Source organism: Salvia hispanica, chromosome 3 (assembly GCF_023119035.1).
Source record: "Salvia hispanica cultivar TCC Black 2014 chromosome 3, UniMelb_Shisp_WGS_1.0, whole genome shotgun sequence".
Classification (NCBI taxonomy): Eukaryota; Viridiplantae; Streptophyta; class Magnoliopsida; order Lamiales; family Lamiaceae; genus Salvia; species Salvia hispanica.
In genome coordinates, this window is record NC_062967.1 from 41,618,276 (window position 1) to 41,644,133 (window position 25,858).

General features: G+C 35.8%; 3 protein-coding genes across 8 annotated transcripts; all 3 read right to left on the bottom strand.

Annotated features, from left to right (window-relative positions):
* Positions 1-2,154: 2,154 nt before the first annotated feature.
* LOC125215787 (K(+) efflux antiporter 6-like) lies at positions 2,155-8,919 on the bottom strand. Of its 3 annotated transcripts, none has more exons than XM_048117334.1 (20): positions 8,516-8,919; positions 8,022-8,065; positions 7,141-7,199; positions 6,973-7,051; positions 6,713-6,774; positions 6,553-6,628; positions 6,398-6,472; positions 6,154-6,225; positions 5,984-6,067; positions 5,230-5,298; positions 4,999-5,076; positions 4,725-4,813; positions 4,054-4,154; positions 3,885-3,938; positions 3,661-3,707; positions 3,355-3,543; positions 3,191-3,268; positions 3,038-3,082; positions 2,820-2,909; positions 2,155-2,712 (listed from the first exon to the last, which is right to left on the bottom strand). In XM_048117334.1, the coding sequence occupies exons 1-20, from the start codon at positions 8,739-8,741 to the stop codon at positions 2,623-2,625; spliced, it is 1,707 nt and encodes a 568-aa protein (XP_047973291.1). In that variant the 5' UTR covers positions 8,742-8,919; the 3' UTR covers positions 2,155-2,622. The 3 variants fall into 3 exon arrangements, with proteins under 3 accessions (XP_047973291.1, XP_047973290.1, XP_047973292.1); XM_048117333.1 differs by having other exon boundaries at positions 3,661-3,756; positions 4,054-4,150; positions 8,516-8,916; XM_048117335.1 differs by having other exon boundaries at positions 3,661-3,756; positions 4,054-4,150; positions 7,137-7,199; positions 8,516-8,613.
* A 1,432-nt stretch (positions 8,920-10,351) lies between these two features.
* On the bottom strand, positions 10,352-16,917 carry LOC125215786 (probable serine/threonine-protein kinase SIS8). Of its 4 annotated transcripts, none has more exons than XR_007175303.1 (14): positions 16,289-16,917; positions 14,452-14,892; positions 14,102-14,205; positions 13,314-13,697; positions 12,817-13,118; positions 12,542-12,582; positions 12,134-12,202; positions 11,927-12,027; positions 11,736-11,814; positions 11,554-11,652; positions 11,390-11,458; positions 11,233-11,282; positions 10,977-11,170; positions 10,352-10,864 (listed from the first exon to the last, which is right to left on the bottom strand). XR_007175303.1 is itself a non-coding variant. In XM_048117331.1 (14 exons), exons 1-14 carry the CDS (start codon positions 16,652-16,654, stop codon positions 10,759-10,761), a joined length of 2,388 nt encoding a protein of 795 aa, XP_047973288.1. In that variant the 5' UTR covers positions 16,655-16,917; the 3' UTR covers positions 10,352-10,758. The 4 variants fall into 4 exon arrangements, 2 of the variants coding, with proteins under 2 accessions (XP_047973288.1, XP_047973289.1); XM_048117331.1 differs by having other exon boundaries at positions 10,977-11,153; XM_048117332.1 differs by having other exon boundaries at positions 10,977-11,153; positions 14,452-14,821; positions 16,289-16,415.
* Positions 16,918-20,322: 3,405 nt separating this feature from the next.
* LOC125212037 (zinc transporter 4, chloroplastic-like) lies at positions 20,323-22,969 on the bottom strand. The gene is made up of 4 exons (XM_048112051.1): positions 22,711-22,969; positions 22,582-22,639; positions 21,053-21,762; positions 20,323-20,905 (listed from the first exon to the last, which is right to left on the bottom strand). The coding sequence occupies exons 1-4, from the start codon at positions 22,723-22,725 to the stop codon at positions 20,450-20,452; spliced, it is 1,239 nt and encodes a 412-aa protein (XP_047968008.1). The 5' UTR covers positions 22,726-22,969; the 3' UTR covers positions 20,323-20,449.
* Positions 22,970-25,858: the final 2,889 nt, after the last annotated feature.

The following is a 25,858-nucleotide window of genomic DNA, read 5'->3' on the forward strand; positions in this document are numbered from 1 at the left end:
CCTTCATAGTTGAGTCATTTTTCCATTTCGGGAAGTTTCTTCATAGTTGAGTCATTTCTATATATGGTAACCTTTTTCTCTTTCTTACTTTACTCTCCCTTACTTTATTATCTCTACTTTATTCACTTTATACTTTATTCTCTCTACCTTTTCCTCTCTCTTACTTTTTTATCTATTTATTTAACATACCCGATATTCCTTTCTAAAACTCCGTGCCAAAAAGTTTCGCCTCAACTATGGCGAAACGGAAGGAGTACATGATATCATGTGCCAATATCCCTACATTCTAACGCAGAATTGATAAATTAAGTAGACATATAAAGCAAAAATGGTACATAAGAGAAATTTATCAGGTAGAAATGAGACTAATTTTTTTAGACAAAACAAATAAAATTGATTGCGATATGAGGAGATGTATTTTTGTAGTCACTATATATGATGTTGATGCAAAACTATACAAAGTCTTGGACGTATATAGTTATATAGTAACAAAATTGAGGTACAAAAGTTTCTAGAAACATTTGTTATGGGAAAAAATTCCACTAGTAGTATTATATTTATACTGTATGTTAGATATGTTTACAATATACTATAAACCCTATTTCTATGCAAAATTGAATCAGTGGCCCTAAACTAAAAGCATAATTACTCACACGACTCATGCTCATATCGTCATGTGCAACTATCAAACTGTCACTGCAAATATTTGGACGTGTATCTTTTAAATAAATGTTGGAATTTTGTTTGCTTTCAAATTTGAAATATTCACTTTTATCGCAAAAACTAAAACATCGTAACCATTTTTGACATTTAGTATTGGATTCTTTAATCCAATAATTGCTCGTTTTTGTTTGTCATCTCAGTTATCCATCACAATCGCCGCAGTATTATTGCATGCGTGCACCATTTTTTCCTCAATTCAATTAAAATATATTGCTATAGCTTCTTTTTTTTTGGCAATTCAACTAATCACACAATCGACGTATAAACTGATAAATAACATCCTTTTAAATTCCTCCAATATCTTTTAGTTTGAATTTGAGTCATGACCATAGTTGGATGGATGCTAGTAAAAAAAGCAAAAGAATGTCAATGTAGTAGTATAATAATTAAACAAGGGTGTAACCATTATATTCCTTATTATTAGCATCAACCCTAATTATATTGCAAAATATACTACAAGTTGGAAGTAATAATTTAAAGATGGGGAGTGGACATCATCAAGATTCAAAGATGTGGTTGCCAATATGGAGATGATTGGTAGGTCCAACTAATTTAATTGGCTAGTGTCAATTTTTTTCTCTTAGGTATGCTTATAAGTTATTAGAGCATAATTGAATAGTTGCTCCAAAGGTCATATCACTTGAGAATTTATTGAATCACTTTATTTAATTTGGAAACGTTTTACTCTATAATAGAAAGTCAGATGATGTGATCAATGATAAAAATAAAAAAGTCCATCCATTTTGACAAATTTGAAGGGGCCAATCAATTAGATAGTGTGTTGGTCTCTTGGATCCTTTGTAACTCGGATCCAACCTATTTACTTCTATTTATACTATGTACATGTATTTATAAGCAATGTTGCTTTTGAGCATAAGAATTGAAACTTTTCTTTGAAACAATGGCAACTTTTAATCATAATAATTATTATTTTTGTTCATAATAATTTTCACTTGGCGAATTATGATCCTATATCTAATGCCACCAACATAGAGTTGGGATTTGATTGGACCACAAAGTTCATCAATGATTTTGTTATTTAACGAGAAGATGCTGTGTACAACCTGTGCTTCGTATAGTACATACAATGATTCAAATGCTTGAACCAAATCATTTATACAGATTCTCAACTCAATCAATACACAAATAGATATATCACACATTCTATAGTTCCAAATCTTAGTAAGCAAAGTGGTGATTAGACTGATTTATTACAGAATTGGTTTAATTCCACTCGAATAATAATTAATAAAATCATAGAACCCCAAAATGTAGGGGAGAGACCCATTCCCACTGATTTCTATTAGTCCGACCATCGTGAGACAAGTCAAGATTCGGACCCAACATACATTTCAATGAATTTGGATCTTAACCCATCTCACAATGGTATCGTCTCACACAAGACCCCAAAATAGTATATCGAAAAAGACATACGAATAATAATAATAATGATACTAATATCAGAGAAGAAAGTTCATCTATCAACTTCATTGTTAGATTTGTGTACATCATGTCCGTTCAAATCAACGCAGATAATATATATCAATGCTCTACAGGTGAAGACAGGAAGACGGAAGCGAGATTCAATTAAGTGCTTCGGACAGAAAGGCCAAAAAGGAACAATTAAATTTGCATAGCACAGAAAAAGGCTGAAACTATTTTACATGGTAGATAGTTAGTGGCTCTAGTAGTTAGATTACTTCCTGTGTTTGCTGTCTGAGGTGGGTGCAGTTTTGTCTTCTGCGACTCTGGTTAGAGATGTATGTATATGAGAGATTCGCACGGGCATGCTGTTAGAACACAGGAGAAGAATTCTCCAATTTGGGGGCATTGGATGCTATAACTGGAGAATTTTCAGAGGTAAAAATGTGGGAACTTGTCACAGTTGGGATGAATTTATCATACTTCATGTATCAAGCGATCCTTAGATATCAAGGCGATTCTCTGCTTAGAACTGTCAGACCGGAGAACGTCTCCTTTGAGTCCGATCTGGGGCCAATTTAATGTTCCGAGAAAGATCAGAAGAATATTTAAAAGCCCAAGTATGCCATCACAAGCAAGAAAGAGAAAAGGAGAACAGGGCCGGGTTCTTTTACCTCGACTTGGCTTTCAGGTGAAAACCAGCGTAACAAGATGCCTAGGTGCACAACTGCTGGTATAAGCTTAAAAAGCAATGGAGTAGTTACCTACAGAAATATATTTGTCATTAACTCATCTATAAATCGGGTGGGAGCCATATTAGTAGCCGTCTTGCAATCTCAAGTAAGAGCCAGTAAAGCTCAACAAATATCTCAAGCAGGAGGATTTTGATTACCAGACTGAGGGCTGTAGTTCCAAGAAGCAGCAGATACACTTTCCCCTGGATGACGAAAAAAAGAAAAAAAAAAGGTTAATAATTCTAAGAAAGACCAGAACATCTCGTAAATATCAATGATGCAATAGGGAGATCACGTAGTTAAGTACTTACCTCAACCAGATGCAGATTTGAGGCACGACTAAGAAGCACAAAAGCAAATTCCCCTATTTGTGCCAAAGACATACCGACCTACATAGATCAAGGACCAAGGTTACTGCTGATGAGTCGGATGTGTAGAACAAATTCAAATTTTACAAATAAGAAGGGCAACTTACAAGAAGCGAAGTTTTGTTGTTGTAGCCAAATCCCTTGACAACTACAGAAATTACTATTGTTTTCACAATGACAACCAGTATAACTGATGCCAGCAAGATATCAACATGATTCCATAGAAAATGAACATGGATCAGCATGCCAATGCTAGACAAGAAAAGAGCAGCAAACATATTGCGAATAGGCTCAACCTGCACAAAAAAGTATGTGGTGAATCAAATGTAGCCATATGTAAATGACGACAATAACTATAATGAGCATGCAGCAATTTTGTCCACTAGTTCAAGAAGTGTGAAAAATAATCTTACTTGTTCAAGGGTATGCTGACCAAGATCGGTTGTGGCTATCATTACTCCTGCAGCAAATGAACCCAATTCTAAACTGAGACCAAGCTTGTCGCTAGTCTGGAACACATAAAAAGTGGAGTATATCCGAATAGGATCCATCAATTTAGAGGTTACATGACGATCAATGACCAAGGACAAGATAAGGGAACAGAGCTACAGTTTTGATAAGTGTCAAAGAAACTAACCCAAGCAACAAGAAGGCAAAATGCAACAGATGCCAATTGATAAAGTTCGTTGGTCTGCGAAAGGAGACAAGTATGATATGGTAACTTTGACCAATTGATGAAGCTTGCACATATTTGTTCAACACAACATGTCTTGGTGGGTGAAAAACATTGGAACATGTAAGTTTACCTGTGATGACAAACTTATCATGAGTTTCAAGAACCAAGGCACACATGTCCACGACAATACTGTTAGAGCTGCCAAGAACGCAATCAACACCACCAACCTGGCTAATGAAATTGCAGTTTTTAGCCAACCAAAAGAATAATGTATTCAGCTCGAATATATGAAGTATCAGGACAACATGGGTCAATCAAATAAAGATATCAGGACCAGTTTTCCCGAAAAAAAAAAGATCTAGCAAGATAAGATAAAGAATTAAACATTCTCCTACGAACAATCATTAAAATAAGAACTATCCTCTAAAGGGATGTTTACTATGAGTGATAGGATAGACTGATAAAGCATATGATTAAATATTTGTAGGATAAGATCATCAAACAAGCTCAAAATTAATATATCTATCAACTTAGATTACTTTTATCAATCCATCCCAATATCCTATCACTCAAAGTAAACACCCCTTAAAATATGTAGACATCACTTTCTGCTAATCTCACTGTTCATATAAATTATCCTGAAAGTCAGAAAACATTTTCCATATATACGTTAGTTCTTTCTTTAAAAAACCAAACGGAAATGGTCAAATTTTCCTAATTCAACTTTTCTAATTGCTGATTAAAAAATCCTTTTAACTAGACATGCTATCCAATGCGCAGAAAGAAGAGGATTGAGCTTACGATTTAGTCATGGAAATGACCCCCTGCATAACACCAGAAGTTCCACCAAGAACCGGAAGCATAGCAAATAGCAATCCTACAGCACAGTCCTGACAATGAAATGAATAGTAGATTTTATTTAACAAACATTAACCCTTGCACAAAAGGTATGTATTGGTATAAGAAAGAACATGAGAGCATGTGAGACTGTAATCAGATGATCAGAGTTGAAAAGCATATTTATGGGACATTAGTAAAAGAGCCATGCAGTAAAAGGGAACAATACTTATGATACCTGTAAGATCAGTGTGCCAATAGTCACTTGACCATGAAGAGCGTTTGTACTATTTTTCTCCATCAGGAACTTGTAAACCTAATAAAATAGTCATTGAATAAGGAAAAAACACCATGGAGAGGAGAAGATGCTATCCTCACCCAGAGCAAGGTATCATTGGTACATGTGTTACATTTAAAGAAAGTATACTAGCAGCAATGCTCAACCAAGTGACTGATGCACTGGACTTACCACTGCTGTAGATGACATCGACAGAAAAGCTCCAACAAATACACCCTCAGAAGCTCTGCCACCACAAGCCTAGAAACAATGACATGAAATTGCTTTTACCAGATTGCAGAAGATGAAAAATGGCTTTAAGTGAAAACAGAAAAGGTTCCAAAGATAACATAGCCATATATCTAAGCCAAGGGAATAGAGCATTTGTTTTCAAGTAACATAAGATTCCAAAGGGAGCAACTGTGGCATTATTTAGCTAAAGTAGCATACAAACAGCTAAGATTTTGATATACAACCTCCTTCAAACCTCTAATTCTCCCCCTTCAATTTCCATTGAATGCCTACTGAAGGTTTACTTTCAAGTTAGACCAGAATAACCTTAGGTGGAAAAAATTAAAGTAAGACACTCATCGGCAGGTTTCTGAACTTGCAGCTTATGTTAACTTTAAATCTATTGCTGACTTGCTGTCACTTCCCAAACTGAAAATAGACAACAATATAAAGACACTACTTTCACTTTTCAACAAGATAGGCTTATCTAGCAGTTTCAGAGTATAAAGCAGTGTTTAAGGAGATAAGATCTGCAATTTCTCTTGCCACCACTGGACAATGAGAAAATAGCATATAATTGACATGACACAATTGTTAGAGGAGCCTTATTACAGAGCATGCATTTGATGGTCAATAATCGATTTAATCAATAAACTTTATAAACTTTTGGCAAGCAATAATATATCAACAACTAAAACCCATCTGATGAACATACCGAGGCTATAATTCCACATAGGCACATGAAAAAGAGAATTTGAAGTAACCCTCCAAGAATAGCAACTGCACGAACAACTCGTAGCTGTAAACAGCTAATTGCTTCAGTCTAAATACAAACAGAAAAACCAGTACTGTGTCGTTTTAAAGCAACCTATAAAAGCAGCTAACCTTTGTTGTGGAGAACTCCAGGCCCAGGGCAAACAGAAGGAAAATTACACCAAACTGAGCCACTGTCTCAACCTGGATAAACTCATTATGAATGACAGAATCAGAGCAGTGCATGACGAAACTCATTTATGGGTGAACCATAAATACCACTACTACTTCAGAAGGAAAATTTAGCCTGCAAAGGCATCTAAGATGCAAAGTAGCACATTTAAACGTCAAGAGTTGATTTAGTATAGTCACATACTTGCACCATTTCACTGATAATATTCAGACCTCCAGGTCCAACAAGTGATCCTGCTAATAAGTATCCAGTAAGCACCTGCAAAGTGTTTCACAGAATTAGGAAATATGGTTGAACAGAGTGAGCATAGCAAGACAAGCCAAGTTCCGAGATCAGACCGGTTGTCCAGCACAGGCAAAAGCAATTCCACCACAAGTTGCAGAGACAATGACGACAACTAGGTCTGATATGAGCCTGCAAGATCATCACATCAGATGGTCTAGATCCCAAAAGGACGAGACGCGAGATTGTAAAAACTTATCAGTCTTGTTACTGTACCTCAAGTCTAACTGCAGCACAGGGTATTTGGATTTGAAATTTGATATGATAAATACATTATCCTGAATATAGACAAAAAAACTGTATATTTACCACTGACAATGGTAAGATTGTTACTGATTTACTTAACTTCTGATTTGTCTCTTTAATAGTTTAACAGTACCTTTTCTTTCAGACTCTTAGAGATAACAATGCTACTAGAGAAAAATTCAGAAATTAATGTCACTATGGAACTAAAAAGTGTAACAACATTGTTTTACCTTTCTATCGATTAATGTTGGGGTCTCTTCAGCTCCATTGTCATTATCCAGGTTGAAAACTTTATTAAATTTAAAGGATCTATAATTACAAGAGGATAATGCATATAAGTAAAACAAACATGTTTTGTATGTGGAAAAAGTTAGTGCAAGAATAGTACAGATACCTACTTTTCTTCTTTTGTTTCATTTTTCTTTGGCTTCACTCTAGCTACTGTTTCCAACACAGCCTGATAATGTGATAAAGTAAGCCAGAAATAAGCAAATAAGGCAACATGTTTTGCAATTGAAACCATGTCACTGTTCACTCATTGTGATTGTCTATTTAAAAAACTAATGAAACCAGAGTTTGGTTACAGATATGATCAACCAAAGCTAGTGAGTATTTTTTTAGCCTTCTATTTCCTCTGGTCTATCATATGTATGTTAAACTGACAAGCATACAAAGGAACTGTGATCAAGAAAATATTTAACTTTGGAATACAATGACACCAGCACAAGGTTAAGCAAAGGGCAAGAAAATATTTAACTTTGGAATACAATGACACTAGCACAAGGTTAAGCAAAGGGCCTCCCAGCTACATAATCCCTAAACTTATCACACATCATAGATCATGATGCGTATACCTCCCATCTGACTAGTTCAACGATTTAATCCCCCGAAATATAATGTATATATCATGATCAGTGCCAAATTCAGACACCATTAAGTCATTTCTGTTTCTGGAAACCGAAAGGCGAAGTTGTCCAGTTCACAAAGAAGACATCCAGGAATACTTGAAGCTATTGTCCGAAGAGAAATATCTTAAGCTTCCACACCATATTGAGACAAATTAGCCAACTTTTTCCCGCTTATTGTGAAATTCTACTGTTGTTGCGCTTGTTACTGAATTTCCAGTCAACCATTTCAATAATTTCCGATTTCCAAAACATGTTGCAAAATCCACTTGAACCCTCCAAGTCAAGGGACATTATTCATATGCAATTAAATTCATACCTCCCAAAATTAGATAAAAGTACTATTCAAAGAGGTGGAGTTGCAAGGTACAAACCTGTTGCTCAGCCACAGTGTTGTTGAAGCTACCGGCATCGTTTTCTGCCACGAGTTCAATTTCAGACAGTATCAACTAAGAATCCACCACCACATTAATCACAAGAAACTTACAAAAAGCAGCTGAGCTATTTGAATGTACATCAAAATAACAAGCAAAATAGACGCTAGTTTTAAAAAATTGATTAAGATGGTAAACATAAACAATAACTTTAGCTCAACACAACTCTTGCTGGATCCATAAATCAGTAATGGCTGCAGCCAATAGACGAACTTCAACCTTTTCCCCAAAATAATGAAAACAAAAAAACAGTTTAAACATCACATAAGGAATCAATAAAGCTCATAAAAACCTCTCGATTCCCAAATTTACTTAGCAAACTATAAAGAGTGCGTATGCTATGTGCCGAATGTTAACCCTAACGAAACAGGTATCAGCAAAAACAAAATCGGAGCGAATTGAAACAAAGCTAAGTAAATGTGATCCAATAAAACCTTCATTATGATCCTCATTCTCCGTGAATTCCTTCTGGAGCGCACGGTCGATCATATCAGCAAACGTGTCCTCCTTCGGACTGGTCTTGTTCCCAGTAATGGTCGCATTGGAGAAGATGGCAGCGGCGACGTCTCCCTCCTCGGCCAGCTTGGAATCCTCAGACACCGCGGCGGCGGCGACGAGTACCACTGCCAGTAAGACAGCGGCGGGTAGCGATCTACTCATCTTGAGGCAGCAGAAGCACCGCCGGTGGCGCAGGCGAAGCAGGCCCCGGCGCTCGTCAGAGAAGTGTCGGTTAGTTTGCTTGTCGTTATCCGCAACTGTGCAGCTCAGGCGCAGTTGTGTGTGAGAGAGAGAGAGAATTGGGGGAAATTGTTTTTTTTTATTTGTGTAATGTAATTTCTTAGTAGTCCAGTAATTAACGCGATAAACAAGGGATGTTTTTTGGATGCGCTATGTTTTTTGTTTTATTTATTTATTTCGCTGTTTATTTTTTTTATTTTGATCAAATATTGAATACATGGGAATATCCGAACCGAACCAAACCGAAATTTTAAAATTCGATTCGATTTTTTTGATTTATCGGGTTTGATTCGGTTCGATTTTAAAAATACAAAAATTTTGGGTTTCGGTTTTGTTTAATTTCGGTTTTTCAGGTTCGGTTCGATTTGAATTTTGAACTAAATTCGATTTTTTTTTGTTTTGGTTCGGTTTGGACAAAAAACCGAACCGAAACCCCAATGCTCGCCCTATCTAGGAAACAAATCAATATTTAAAAACTATGGAAAACAAATCAAACAAGTTAATAGTAATCCTATTATGTTTATCATGGCCACAAATATGAAGTTAATTAAATGATGGGATTGACCGTTTGGTAATGAACAACGCCATTTTTTTATAAGAGAACTAGTTCAACTCACGCGGGGCGAATTATGGTCTTTAATATATATCGATTTTAGTAAGTGCACGATACACTCTTCATATTTATACAATAGAGAAATTTATCTAGGCCAAACAATTTAAGATAAACGTATTCTTTTGTACCATGCCAATATGCTACTCAAGATAAATGACACAGAGGAAGCAATCAAAGAGTACATAGTCATGTAAGTACTAGTATTATTAGTATTATTAATGACTATGGACAATATAGAGAATTGAGAGTATGGATGAATAATAGAGAATTGAAGAGAAATTTAACAAAAAATAAAAATAAAAATTAGATAAATCAAACCATTAAAATTAAATAATTTTTAAAAAAAGAAATGTTAAATTGGATGCGGCCTCTGCAGTGGTGCCGGAAATCTGCCAGGTCGTCAGTTGAATTTGCGGCCGCCGACCTTTAAAACGTCCTTGAAAACGTCGTGCAATGGAGCCATGGTTCCGACTATACTATGAATGCCCTAATACTTTAATTATAAAGTCAAAAACTTTAATTGTAAAGGCAAAAAACTTTAGTTACTACTCCATACGTCCATAGATATACTGCAATGGCAATCATGTTAGAGCAAATGAAAGTGTAAAAACCTTAGAATTTATGAGGGGTCTTCCACGCTTAATGAGTGGAAGATAATATAGATTGCTTCATGTTCATGTGTGGAAGAGAAAATAGATTGTAAGAATTGCATGAGATGCACGTCATGAAATGAGATTATATTTTTTAGAATCATGATATTTTAACACAGGCTAGAGTTGAATTAGTTGTTGAATCTGAAATGCAAGTCTTGGAACAAATAATTTATAATTCTGAGAATCAATTCATGAATCATAACCTTCTTCCTTTTCTTTTCTTTTCTTTTCTTTTCATTTTTTTTTGATAATTTTGCCCTCACAACTTATGCCAGGTGACGGTTTAAATACAACAAATAATTTTTTTTATACAAAATCAGCAGAGACCCTTTTTTACAGTTACTTTTTTGTGGTCTCAACAGATACCCCCTAAACCACCCCTCTCTCTCGGTCTAAATAAGATTTATTACAAATTTACTCACCTACATTGGTGAACCCTAATACCTTCTAAACTTTTTTCCATTTTCTCAAGAATTTAATGTTTGCCCCCAGCTGCACTTATGAGACTTGTTTTAAGTCCAGGCGAGTTTTGTTTCCGGCTGCATCAAGCTTCGCCAATGAACCACTGCCTACCCAATCCAATTATGTTCCTTAGCAGCTGTACCTTTGAAGATTTCTAAAAACCCACTCCTGCTCTGCTGGTTCTTTGAACGAGTACTGAGCTATTGTTACATCAGAGATGGGTTTCACGACTCTCAGTTGTTTTCTGCACCCTAAGGCGACGCACGCGTTTGAGTCGAGCAATAATCTGTGCAAACGAAGGGCGTCCCTGTGGGTTTCTACAGAAACAATGTTGTCAAGTTTAGAACTCACTTCTTAGTGTTTGGTTAGAATTTTATCCCAGATTCAGACAAACATGAAAAGAGTTGAGAATCGTGTGAGAAACTTTACCTAATCCAGCAATCGCGTATTATATCTGCAACCAGTGGATCAACCATGGGCGGGATGTCAAGGTGTCTGTCTTGAAATCCAACGGCTCCAACTACTTGCATCGAGTTCATTTCTGTCCATGGCACCCGCAGAGTAGCCAGCTCCCATAAAATGACCCCAAAACTATATACATCAGATCTGCAAATAAGGAAAAGCTGAACCTTTCAGCGAGGTGAAAATCATACTTTTCAAGACTAGGGATAGATCATGAACTCACTTCTCGTTAGATGGTTCATTCCTTAGAACTTCTGGTGCCATCCACTCAGCCTACACATAGGATTAAATTGCGAGTGAATATTTTATCATATCTTTCTAGCTTCTCTATGTTCTTTGTTTTCACCCTTACAACAAAACATTGGGTCAGTGGGCATTACCGTTCCAGCAGTCGATTTAGAAGATAGAAAAGTGTTGTGCTGCAGGCGCGACATCCCAAAGTCACAAACCTAAACGTATTGGATTATTAGATATTAGCATAGATACGAAAAGTAACTCTATTGTTTATAATTGATGGGGTTGTAGTAATACACAACGACCTCACCTTAACGACCCAATTTTTATCAACAAGAAGGTTTGGAGTCTTGAGATCTCGATGCACGATAATCGGATGGCTAGTGTGTAAATAATTCATTCCCTTGGCCTGCAGAATAACAAAATATTAACAGAGGACAGAAGAAAATTTACAGGAGAAACAAACTGGAATGGAACACCTGAACACAATACCACATCCATGGCCATCCTTATTCGCCTTTTTTCATCAATTTGGATATTTGGACGGTGCAGCAGCTTATACAAGCTACCTCTGCAAATAGCCAGGAAGAGAACAAGTTATTAGATGAGCATCATTTTCAGAAGGTTAGAATAAGACGGAAGATATCACAAAAGGTATTTCCATTAGCTAAAGAGATATTAACCTTGGGAGAAATTCCATCAATATAGACATATTTGGGGGCCGTAATACAGCTCCCATGAAAAGAACAATATTTGGATGTCGCAACCTCAACATAATCTCGATCTAAATCAAACAACAAGCAAATACAAGATCAATAAATAATTGAAAAGTTTCTTTCAAGCATGTAAAATGTCATGCATGAGATGCATGCTTGAAAAATCTCGCTTACCTCACATCTAAACTGTGCTAGTGCATCACCTGATATATCTTGTTTCATAAACCTCTTCAATGCAACTTCCTGTAAGTTAATAACAATCGATGTGTTACAATGAGTATAAATAAAAAATTTCATAGCCAGTAGCCATCCATATTAAACGACAAACACAACAAAGATACGTATCTCTACATGCTCATACCAGTAAACTGGTCTAAATCCAGAAGGAAATCAACGAGTATTATGTGGCCTAACACCATGCCAAATATACATTCTGAGTGATGAGAACAAATCTAAATGTACCAGAGTTGCACCAGAGTTATGTGCATACTTTTTAACTTCAGAATACCCATTTTCCATAGAATGCATATTCAAGGAAAGTTAAACTCATTCTCATAAAAATAAAGGGAAGTAAAAACTCACTGTGCCATTCCATTCTGCTCGGTAGACCTCACCATAAGATCCTGCAGGATAAGCATGCATTCAGATACAAATATACAAAATTTAGCAAAACTTGAGAATCGGTAGATAGGGGATTGAGGAATTCCAAAAAAATGACCTGGTATGGGGTGGCATAGAAAGTGTGGATCCAGATTTTCCATATAATATTACAGAAGTACATGGATTCACCCACATATATTTACAGAAAATCCACTACCCTCAAAGAAGGATAAAATCCGTAATAACACAACTCTTACCTATACCAATGCGTTCACCAATCTGAAGATCCTCCCATAACATTTCGGCCACTCCATTTATTGCTGAATCAATTTGCATATCTTGAATCTTGTTAGCATTAGACTGGTCAGTGTAGGCTATGTGTATAGCCTCTCCATTTCCAGAAGAATCAATATGTTCATTAGCAATTGCAGCACCGTCATTTGGGATGTCTTCCTCCTTTCTGTCTTTGAAAGTTACTCTTCGTTCGTGTTGGGTATCAGAAGATGGTCTGTATCCAGCTGAATCCAGAGGCACATGCAATTGTTCAGTTGCATCTTTCCTGCAGTTACGTAAAACTTGTCAGTGCAACAAGAATATCATTTTACACCCAATCAAACTCACTCTCCACAGTATTCTTTCTTTGCAGCAAGTTTCCCTCTCTAAGACCATTGGTAGTTTTATCCTGATGTGAGTAATAACAACAAAGTACAAAGTTCTAAAAATAAATCAGTTTGCTAGCAGCAATAATATGTACCTGGGAACATCTTCAACTCGCAACTCTACCAAATTTATTTTCTTGCCAGCACCCAATGGCATTTCACATATTTCACTTGAGGGTAGATAAATATCTCCAGTAGCATGCTCCAACAGGTCTGACAGGATTTTTCCAGCGAATCTACCACCGTTTCTATTTGATACAGTAGCAACCTGAGATGAGTCAAAACTTGAACTTCCAGTTTTGGCAGTTTCATCTACGTAGGACGCTTCTGCTCTGGTTCCTTGGTCAGGTGCTGAAAATGAACCTTTGCCAACTGCTGCAACAGTTGTAATATCAAACCCAAAATTTTGAAGACGCCTACTAGGTGCTTCAGCAGGAATGAGAGCCCCAGGAGCACCCATCAGATCTATAATATATTCACTGCACCCATTCCAGAAATGCATTATGTGCTATTACACTTACACAACAGCATACTCAACTAAAACCATTTTTGACCAGGATAAAAACGAAGATTAACTCATTCAAAAAGTCAATCTATGAGCTGAGAATTCCTTTGCAATAATTAGTCATAACATTCAAAGGAATTCGAACTTGAAGACAAAATTTTCTTCATTAACGGGTTTATGCATAATGGCAGGACATTAATGATGAAATAGAGCGCAAAGAGAATATGCAAACCTAGCAACAAGGACGTTATTACTTTCAATAGGCTCGAAAAATATTTCACGCTTCTGGATTCTTACCATAATGGCAAGGCCTCTATGATGAAATAGAGCAACTACATAGAAACAAAATTTGCAAACGAGCATCAGTCCAGCTGTTACCTTCCATTGTCCAATTTTATCAAGTTTACAGCTCCTTCATCAGTGCCAGTATGATAACTCCCTTTGACTAGCTTACATGGAATGTTAACCCTATCAGCAAGTACCTAAAAGCATAACCTGTTATCAGAATTGTAGTTCAAGTACTGTAAGATTCCAATTTGTTGACAAATAAGAATCAAGAATCAGTGGTTCACATATATTGCATTGCAAACATGGTAGTCACTATACTAATATGAAGTAGATAGCCAAAACTACTACTTCACCCAAGGAAGCTAATAGAATTTAGCTCCTTATGTTGATGATATCATGATGCACCTTTTTCATTAAATGGAGAGAAAATCTTTCACGACCTTAAAGAGTAAGGCCCTTTGGCGTGAATGGCCAATGTCAAGAGAACCAAGAGGAAGGACAACTGTGTTGAAGTTGACTCTTAACTCCTGACTCCGTGCCCTCCATCTCCAAAACATTTCTTCAACATCACTAACAGGACCTCCCATTCTTTCAACAATAAGATCAGCAATTTTTTGAACTAGCGAGCTTGTACTCTGGCTTGTATTTGGAGCAAGATAATCCATGGACATAAAATGCACTATTTCCTCAAGTCTCCGAAGCTCCATATCAGCACCACGGTTGACTGAAACCACCTCAAGGCCAACAGTGTTCAACACAGATATTGCTTCAAGATCTACTAGGGATGGCATGTTGGTTTGGACCATCGAGCTGGAATCAATTCCACAAACATCATAGAATCCATCTATTACTTTCTCATCATAATTTACAACATTACAGCTCTGCATTAAAGAAAGATGGGTATTTAATCAATAGTCTGATAAAGAATTCAAGGCTATAATACATTTTTATAGGTTTTCCTTCCTTTGTTAGGATTTAGGAAGGGATGTTCTTTGATTAGTATATGAAGTGGAGATGATTATAATCAACGTTATTAACTATATAAATATATGACCCCATCCACACAGTAACTCAACAAGAAAATATTAAATGAAACCAGATAAGGAAAAGGAAAAGAAAAAGAAAAGAAAGAAGATAGACAACCGAAAAAGCATAAAGGTCTTTGCCATTTTACCCTTAGCTGCACGTCTGCACAAGTCTAAGTGAATGTCGAATTTATATGGCTATTTTAGTAAGTTTATCAGCTAAAATGTTCACAAGAATCATAATATTCCCATGAGGATGTGTTTTATATAGTTTGTAAACACACTAGACAGAAATAAATGTGTAACTTGATTTTTCGTTCATATTATTACAATTTAATTAAATCAGGTGTAAGTTTAGCAGGTAATGTGACCAAACTAACTAGGGAAAATTGTATAAATGTCTTCTCCATTCCAGAACAAATGTGTCTACCCCATAGGCCCATACATGACTACATGAGAAAGAAAAACTAGCACGCAAGTTTAAAATCATTACATTTTATCACAAGCTACTAGCCAACATACGTATATAGCGTTTATTAAACGGTGTACCATAGATGACGGTGGCAAACAGGGACGGATGCAGCTCATAGCTAGCATGGGCAAATGCCCCACCTCAAATTTCATCACATATCTATAAAATATACATTAAAAAATTAATTTGTTGTAATTTCTAACTATTTGCCCCTCTTGAAACTCTTAAATTTTATCTATGTATAAGTTTGCCCCTCTTTATATAAATTCCTGGCTCCGTCCCTGGTGGCAAAGGTAGAAGACAATCTCTCTAGTGGCATGATATTTGCATCATAACTAATTTACCTGGACTTAATACCACTAAGCAAATTACCAAATAACAACATTAAGAGTTGCAAAGCAAATTCCTTTCGAGCACGATTCTGTTCCACAAATACATGACACAGTAGAACAACTAATCCTAACAAAATTCCAGCAAAATGTAATGTACTAAAGTAGAATACATTGCTCAGTTTCCGGATATTAAGTAGAAGTGTAGAACCAATAACCGTCAAACAGTGAGACAAATATAATCTACTCAAAAGAATCCACCCCTAACCTAAACATCAAAGTCACTAGCCTGAATTTCGTTTTAATTTAAAAAATCTCTAGACAAAAATAAACAGCAGTTAAGGATCAACTTTGCACGTCAATAGAAATGTTAACTACACTTCTAAACAACGATGCATGTAACAATTGAAACACCTAAAAAAAGCACAAGATAAAAAGATCAATTTTTTACCCAATATCGGAGGGCTAGAAATTCAGCTAGGCTTTGAGAAGGAGAGCGGCCAAGACTAATCTGCTTAACCGCGTTGATTTGAGCCATTTCCGAGTCAACGCCGGTTTGACCTGGATCCGAAACGCTGATTGCCAGCGCCAATTGCATTTGGAACTCCTCTTCGAGGTAATTGAAATTGGTACCCGCGGCCTCGTTCTCCGACGAGGACGCCGTCTGCGGCAAATCAGGCAGCGGCGACGGCGAAGGAGACGGAGACGACGACTCCGACAGCTGCGACGACGCCGTTTGAGCTGGCTGATCGGGGACGGGAGGCGGCTGGTGATCGCCGATGTGCAGCTTCCGAAGAAAGCGCTTCATCTTCGGCATGGCCGCGGCGTAAATGTATGAATTAATTTAGAGAAATGAAATATGAGTGGCGGAATAATCTATAGGCGGTGAATTGGATTGGGGTTAGGGTTTATGGAGGTGTGATTTAGGGGTGGAAGTGGGGAGCGGTGGGTGAAGTGGAGAGGAGTGAGAGAGCAATGAATCTTCATCGTCAAGCTACACTGTAGCTGTGGGGGAATAAATATATTTAATCACTGCTTCCCTCCAAAGGTCTCCATTTCCAAACCAGTCTCTCTTCTCTCTTCTCCTCTTCTCTGTTTGTATGTATATATATATGTGTGTATATTGATGTGTTTATGGATAATTATAAGATTTGTCGGTTTGCGCATTTACAAATTTAATTCGCTTAAATATGGTATAAATATTCTCCAAACGTTGATTAATTAATTATAAGTGTATCCTATTGTGCGCGTGTATGGTTTTTCGATCCAAACTTTTACTATGACAACACCCATAACATCGTCAATTACTGCTAGTATTACACTCGTGCTATGCATGGGCTAAAATAATTAAAAAATATTAATTTTAGAATGTAATTTAATTAACTAAAATTATAAACAATATCGTTACATGAAAATTGTTAATTTTAGAAATGGGTTGACTTTTTACTAAAAAAGGAAACGAATCCATTACTATAGAACGTATCAAAATGACAAAATAATTCCACTATTAGGGAACGGAGAGAATAATATAATATTATATGTTTAAAAATATTATCACCATTTAAAACTTCTAACTCCGCATTCTTTTCAAAATCTAGATTAATTTAATATTATGAGTTAATTTATTATTAGACACATGCTTATTTTGTATTTTATCCTTTTAAATTAGTACTATAATTTATAATTATTAAATAAATTCATTAATACGATTTTATAATTTGTGATTAAATTTTAAAGAATACATATTTGAATTCCATAGTTGGATAGATAGCAAATGATTTATCTATATTAAAGTATAACACAAGACATTTAACATTTAAGTCTGATTATAATTTCTAACAACTTAATTATCATATTTAAAATTTTAAAATTTCGGATTAGTTATTAATTACTGAGATTGAGTCATCCAAAGTTTGGGTATATAATAATATGTTTTAAGAATAAATTACAAAATGACAATATTATTAGTGTGACATGATAAATTCAAGGCCATGGATATTTTCCGGATTTAAACAACTTTCTTATGTAAATTACCCGTAATTCAAAAATAAAATAATAATAGAGTCAATTGAACTCTATGATCTTACGAAAAATATAGTCAATTAATTTCAATAAGATTACACGGCTTCATATGTTATGCCTTGATTGAAAAATGTATATATAATAAATAAATTTGTTCCAACAATCATGGCGACACTATAAATGCATTAATTGCTAGGTTTGGCCAAAAATGCTTCTATTCTCTAAAATACTGCATAGTATTACTTCCAATAAGAAATGTATGTGGAATAAGAAATATATAAAAATAAAAAATAAAAATATCTTGTCATAAAAAACCGTTTCCAATATTATATGTGTATACAATTTGTTATTTTAAAAGAAAATATCCCTATAAATCTATAATCTAGCTCTAAAACCGTCCTATACATTACATATATAAAATTTTAATTTCAAAAAGGAAAATATCCCTATAATTTAGCTCTCGGAACCACCTTCAACATTACATAAGCAGCCATTCTCTTCTCTTTATTATTCTTTGTTGATGAAAACCGTTGCTCTCTTTGTATTTTGTCTGCCGGATATATTCTACAAACACACAAAAAAATAATACACACCCTCAAGAATATCTTCATTTCGGTAGAGAATTCGTGTGGTTGAGAAGCTCACTCTTCGCCTTTGACCCTTCCTCTTGCAAGAACTCGAGCAACTGGAACATCAGACGCCTATCCATGAAAAATAAAGTAGTGAGTGAGTGAATTTTTAGATACCAAATACCAATATTTATAGTTCCTACGAAATGGAGAGTTTCTATCCTTGTAAACCTATGTGAAACATGGTGAGTGAGTGAATTTCATTGCTCCAAATGGTCCAATTTATAGAAATTTAGTGTTCTTTGGCATTCTTCTCGGTCGGAATATGACTCTTTGAATACAATGTCATTTTTATAAATTACTCCCTTCGTCCGCGAATAAGAGTCTCGTTTTTCCATTTTAGTTCGTCCGCGAATAAGAGTCTCGGTTCACTTTTACCATAAATGGTAATATAGTCTCACCTTCCACTAACTAATTCCACTCACATTTCATTTAAAATTAATATATAAAAATGATATTTTTGTAAATATCATCAAACCTAATGAAATTTATCTAATGTTTAATTTCACAATGAAAGATCATAGACAAAAATTTCTTAAATAGGAAAATTAAATGATAGCAATTCGGCACATTGTATTCCAAGTAACCCACGCATCTCATAATAAACTTTGCATAAATTCTGGATATTAAATGCATTAATAGTGTTTAATTATCCTAATTAATTTTTAATCGTTACTATTACTATCTTAATTTCTTAATTATTGATGGAGTCATGTATTAGTGGAGAGTCATTTGAGGTTCAGTCTTTGTAACATTATTGTCACAATATTGATAGAGTCGTGTATTAATGGCATTAACAATTCTCAGCTACCTAAATTACCCTAAAAAACATTTCTCATTTACTTAAATTTCCCTCAAAACTCCCCTTTTATATATGTATAGATGTAAATGTAAATTAGAGCATACACACTATTGCGCCCGGCGAGCGCGCGATGAACAAGCCAAATGGACGAGAGGTCGTCCGTTGGATAATGCGGTCGTCCGTCTCTCGTCAGTCCGCTCGTCCGTTATTGTGGGAGTTCGACGGACGAGCGGACGGACGAGAGCATTTCACGATTTTTTTTTCAAAACTCTATATATGCGGCTCGTTAAACTTCGTTTCATTTGCACCACGGATGAGCGACCAGCTAACGCATGTATTATCATGCACAACATGATCGTCGGAATTATATATATTCAAGGCATAACATGTACTTTGTTTGAATTGTTTTTTGGTTTGAGATGGTTTTTTTGGTGAACTATGTATTCTTTTTAATTTAAATATATATGTTTTTTTTAAAATAAAATGGTTGCATTTTCTCTGTATTCTTGTCGAAATTTTAATTCCGCATTTGTGAATTTGTTTGTTGGGATGTCATAGTGTTTGTCCACTGTTTTGCAGTGAGATATCCTAGTAATATAGCAATGCAGTGGGATGTCGTAGAAATATGGAAGAAGATGTTTTTCGAATGTCCTAGTGCTTGTCCGTAGAGATATCCGTCCTACTCTGGAGGCTCTTATTAATACTTCGTTCTCACTTATTGAGTTGTCTATCTATTTAAAGAATTTTTAGTATAGGTAGTACTATCAAGTAGGAGTATTGATTTTCATATATAGTTGTTTGTTTTTCGAAAAAAATGGAGATTGTTTAGCCTAGACTAATAATTACTGGTCTATATATTTGATTGGAATGAAGCCTGATGGCTTATGATAAATAACTACTACTATTATTACTTTTATTTAATACTACTCCGTACTAAAAAAAACTGGTGAAGTACGTTTATCTTTTCTCTTTGATTAATTTTTAAGCCAAATTTAAACTAAATAACAGATTCAACCCCAAAACCAAATCATATGAGTTGCATGTGAAAATCACTTGCTACCAAGAAATGCAAAGAGACAAAATTGTTTTTTGTGACCTAACAACTAAAAACATAATTACAACTATTTTCATGTCACAAAGCTTCTAATCAATCAACTAACTAAGCCCACAGTGCTAGCAAAGACATCAAGGCAGCACCCAAGAACAAGAGAAAATACGATACGAACTGCAGCCTCGCGTTGCAACTCATTCGCTTGCTCAAGAAATCGGCTGCTATCAGATCGACCAGAGCCATATACACGAGGATCCCAGCGGAGATCGAGTCCAGGACGCCCTCGATTACTAGAGCTCTCGGGCTGCTAGCATTGTAGAACGAAGATATCCCGATCCCAATACCTATCCCGATTGGGGTGGTTATTGCGAAAAAGCACGCCATGAGGGTTGACTGGAGGCTCCTCAGCTTCGCCTGGGAGATGCATCCTCCCAGAGCGAATCCTTCGAAGAACTGGTGGAACGATAGCGCTCCGATTAGAGGCCTAATCGTACATGGACTGTGTGAAACCCCCAGCGATAGGCCGATGATCACCGAGTGTGATACTATACCAAGTTCAAGAACCTGCAAACACAAACACCTTGTTTTACAAAAAATGGTTTGCCACTTATGTTAAATGATAGTAATATGATATTTTCTCTTAAGATTTTAAGAATAATTATGTAATATAATCCATTATCATGATAAATAGTGTGGAAGAGATGAACATGCCTGTGAAACAACAATGTGGCGAGCAGTATTATCTTCGAAGCCGAAAGAATGCGAGTGCGAGTGACCATGTTGATCCGCACCCCGATGCCCGTCACACGACCCTTGCTCTCGCGAGTGACTGTGCCTGTGATGCGCCGCGTGGGCGTGCATACCGACGATGTGCATGGCGCCCCCTTCCTCTTCTCCAAAAACCAGCCGGCCACTCCCCCTCGTCTCGGTCGGTGCTATCCCCGATTCAGATCCGGCCTCCGATGAATCAGCCTTGACGATTTGGCTTTCTTCTTCCTGTTTCCTTTGCTTTCTCTCGTAATACTGCGTCCCGACAAAATCAGCTAGCAATGTCCCCAATGCGCCCATCATCGCGATGAATCCCGAGAAGGGGAACTTCGACCATGGAAATTCGGGCAGGCAAGCATCGGTCAACGCCTCGGTGGCGTCCGGCAACATGTGGACGAATCCCGTGGCGAGGATGACGCCAGCGGCAAACGCTTTGGCAGCAACAAACAAGTTGGAATCAGTGCGCAAAAACCGGCGCTTCTTCCCGACTAACGGAATGGCCACACCACAGACTCCCATAACGAGGATTGCAGCAATCGCAATGAGCTTAAGGGTGAGAGCGAACTTGTCGTCTCGGCATCCGTCGTCTGCTTCACTTTGGGCGTCACACGCAACGTTCGACATGGAATGGGATATGTTCTGCACGAATGATCCTTCACCACCAAAAGGTCCAAAGCGATTGGGATCAGTGTTAGTCTTTCAAGCAGTACAATGATTCAGAGTAAACGCAAGAATCACATTTGTGACAATGGAAGATCGAGATAAGTTCAATGATCATGCTTACACAAACAGAAAACAGTAGACACTAAGATCAGTGGAACTCAAGAACAAAACAACGAGGCTGATACAGAACGAATAAGGCATACGAAAACGTGAGGCAAAAAGGCGAAAAACCTAAATCTCAGAGAATCAAAAGCCAGTGGTGGCCTAAGGCCAAGCCTCATCTGGTGAAAACCCAAAAGGGAAAATAACCGGAGTAGTAAAGGGAGTTCTCGTCTACGAGATCCGACCCACATAAAACCACACGACCAGATGCGGAATCAAGTTGTAATTCGCACTAGTGAAACAAAGGAAACGCGAAATTTTAAGAAGATGCTCAAGAATGTATATAGAATGATTCACTAGTTGGTGGTGAAGGCATCCTATAAAAACAGAGAATGCAGGTAACAAAATAGCAAAATCAATAATTAAGTCAAGATCCTTTTAAGGATAGATCAAAGTAACATCACAATAAAATGCACAAAGCAGAGATAAAAAAAAAAACCAAAAATTCAAGCTATAATATTAATCTTGAACAACAAATCACTCAACTAAAACTACAGTCTCACAGTTACAGAGCATATAACTTGACACTTTTTTTCACATCAAAATCTAACATTTAAACACCATTCCATAATCAATGCTGCATAGATTAAAAATTCAATTTTTCCATATTTTCAATCCGAAACAGGAAAAGGGCAGCTGAAATTTACCAGAATAAACCCGAATTATCTCTCCAAATCCACCTCCCCACACAACCGGCAACAAATCCTGCACCACGATACAAAAATCAAGCAAACATCCAAACCAATTGCCTCGATTGTAACGGCGAATGAATATACCTGGAGAAACAACATGAGCAGCAGCTGAAATTCCCCTAAATTTGGAACTTTGTAATTCAATAATGCAGGGATAATTGTAGCTCTAGCGAGTCCCAAACGAATTCCCTGAAAAGCGGAGGAATAAAGGTATTTATAGAGATGACGCCGAGATGCGAGGATGTAGAGATATAGAGCGGGAGAGAGAATGTGGACATTTTTAGCGGGGAGAGGGATGAAACAGGGGATGTTGAGATAGATTCAGTGCAATTATGTCGACATCAATATGCAGTAGTTTTGGATCTGTTTTTTTTGTTTTTATATAAATAGATTTGAAGTCCCAATTTTGGTTTTGGCTTTATCTCTTCTATTAATATTCTCACATTTTATAACCTTTGAACTCAAGTGGTCATATGTTTGCTTGAATACCACAATTATGTGTTAACAAATTAAGTTAAACCATTTTGATTGTATGATGTCATGAGATCATCTTAATTGTAAATTTTGTAATGTTGATTGTATGAAGTTTGAGCAGAGACTAGGAGAGATATTCAGTTTATTCTAGTAGTAGTATAATCCCATGATTCTTAAATGTATGTAATTAATTTAGAATTTAGTATGATTACATGAGTTAGACCTACTTGATACGTACATGTTGGGAATAATTCTAGTTTCCCTAGTTTTTCCAGCTGGCCTTCTTATTTAAATTAAATCTCTTCTTGTTTTAGTTTTAATCAGATCAAAATAATTAACATGATAGTTTCATACGGTTCGACAATTATAAGTGCTACTACTACTTAGATAACTGTTCCATTAATCCCCTATGTTCATGGAGTAGTACTATTATTTTGAAGAATGATGGGAGATTTTGATATACACATGGAAATTCATATGTACACATATGTTATAAATTATACGTGGTCAAATTTACTTGTACACAAGTCATTATAACGTACGAGAACATGTTTCGTGTATTTCATCTTCAATAAAAATGTTGTCATAATTTGAAAGAAAAAACAAATGTGTTCACAATGACGAAAATGGGTGGGGTGGGTGTGGAATAGTCCAAAAGAATATTAATGTCAGCCAACATTATGATTTTAAAGGCTATTTCATAATAATAATAATAATAATAATAATAATAATAATAATAATAATAATAATAATAATAATAATAATAATAATAATAGTAATATTAATGTCAGCCAACATTTATGATTTTAAAGGCTATTTGATATAATAATAATAATAATAATAATAATAATAATAATAATATTAATGTCAGCCAACATTTATTATTTTAAAGGCTATTTGATATAATAATAATAATAATAATAATAATAATAATAATAATAATAATAAACCACGTGTCTCTTTATATGCTCTGCTGGCTGTTGCACAAGAGAGGAATTTATTCAATACATCCTGAATAATGATAGTAGAATTAGTTTTCTTCCAAATTCAAAACTACAAGGAGAAAGAGAATCTTTGTACTATAATCTACATATTATTTCTACATTGGTTTCTCATTTGAGTTACGTGGTTGAGTTAAATATTGATTCTATATTGCAGCAGTTTATCTATCTTTCCTTTCTCATCGAGCCAAATGTGTGAAGACTTACTTAAAGCTAGAAGATGGACGGAGCATAATCACAGAAGCAACTCTGATAAACATAAAGGTGCATTATAGCTCGCCCTGCCTCCTAGTTAGTTGGTTGATGTTTGTTTAGTTTTTGTTTTCTTTCATCTGCTTCGGAGGTGCATTTCCTTTGCTTAGCTTGCTTTTTCTGGTTTGAGGTTTTTTTGTTGCTTGTTTTCTTAGGCTAGTTTGTTGATACTGAACTTTGGTTCCTTTGCTCATCGATCTCTAAGCAGTTTGAGCCTTTTCTCTCGTATAAAAAAAATCAAGATTCCTAACTCAATTCAAAGAAATTTAGTATCTTGCACTTTTGCTTAAATTAAAGTTGACTTATCATTTGTAAAATTTGCAGTTGAGTATGTATTATACTCTTAAATTTGTGTATGGAAATTATAACTTGATATGTTTTGATGATAATGTCGTTTTATACGTACGGGTATGAATAATTAACGTGGGAGATATGGATGTTGTTTGAAAATTGGAATTGGAATAAAATGATTTTGGATGAATGTTATGTTTTAAATTGGATTTGGAATAAAATAATTTTGGGTGTATGTTACTCCATGTGTGTTGGGAAGAAACCAAACTGTTTGGCAATGAAACGAGACAACGATTGAAAACTGTTTCAAAACCATAGGGGCTGGTTTGAAACCATCCAATAACCCAGAAAAGAGCCTCATTTTTCTTGATAATTCCAATGTTTGATATACTTTCGAATTTTCTCAAAGCCCAACAAACTAAACACAGCCCGCAAAAAGCCCAAAACAATTTTTCCTTCCCATGACCTCGGTTGTGAACACGACAACACGTTGCACAATCTATGTTGTCCGAAAAATGTCTTCTGATTCTGCCCTCCACAGTTTACAGAGCACCACATAGTTGATCCACCTTTCAATTTGAAGATTTCTCCTAGAGGAAGTCAGACATTGGACTAACTCTATTGCTCTCATTTCAGCTTCAACTAGTTTAGGATATACCAAAGTCACGAACCAACCTCTGCTTAATGTATCACGAGCCACTTTTAATGAGTTTTTTTGCAAGTATTGCGACCTGGTTGCAACCTTGCCACATCTCCTTATACGTGTCGTGACGATTCCCAATCACATGTGCCAGCATCCGGCTGGAGATCAAATGTAAATGTGAGGAAACTAAGAGAACACTTTGATTCAAACTACACAATTTAGGCAAATGGTACAAATCTTTCATATTTATAGTCATTCCTAATTTATTCTAGAATTCTCTACTTCACTCTTTTATATTCTAAATATCTAATTTTTTCTCTATAAAAATCTAGATATTTTCTTAAATAATATCTACTCTATCAATTTCATAAGAATATGCACTTTTAATTTGCCACAAATTTTAATGTACAATTTGTAAAGTAAGAGAGAGATAGAAATAAAAAGTAATTAAAATATTGTTAGTGGAGAATGGATCTCATCTCATTGGAGATAAACAACTTTCAAAATTAGAAGGTGCATATTCTCTTGTGATAGACTAAAATAGATAGTGCATATTTTGTGGGACGGATGG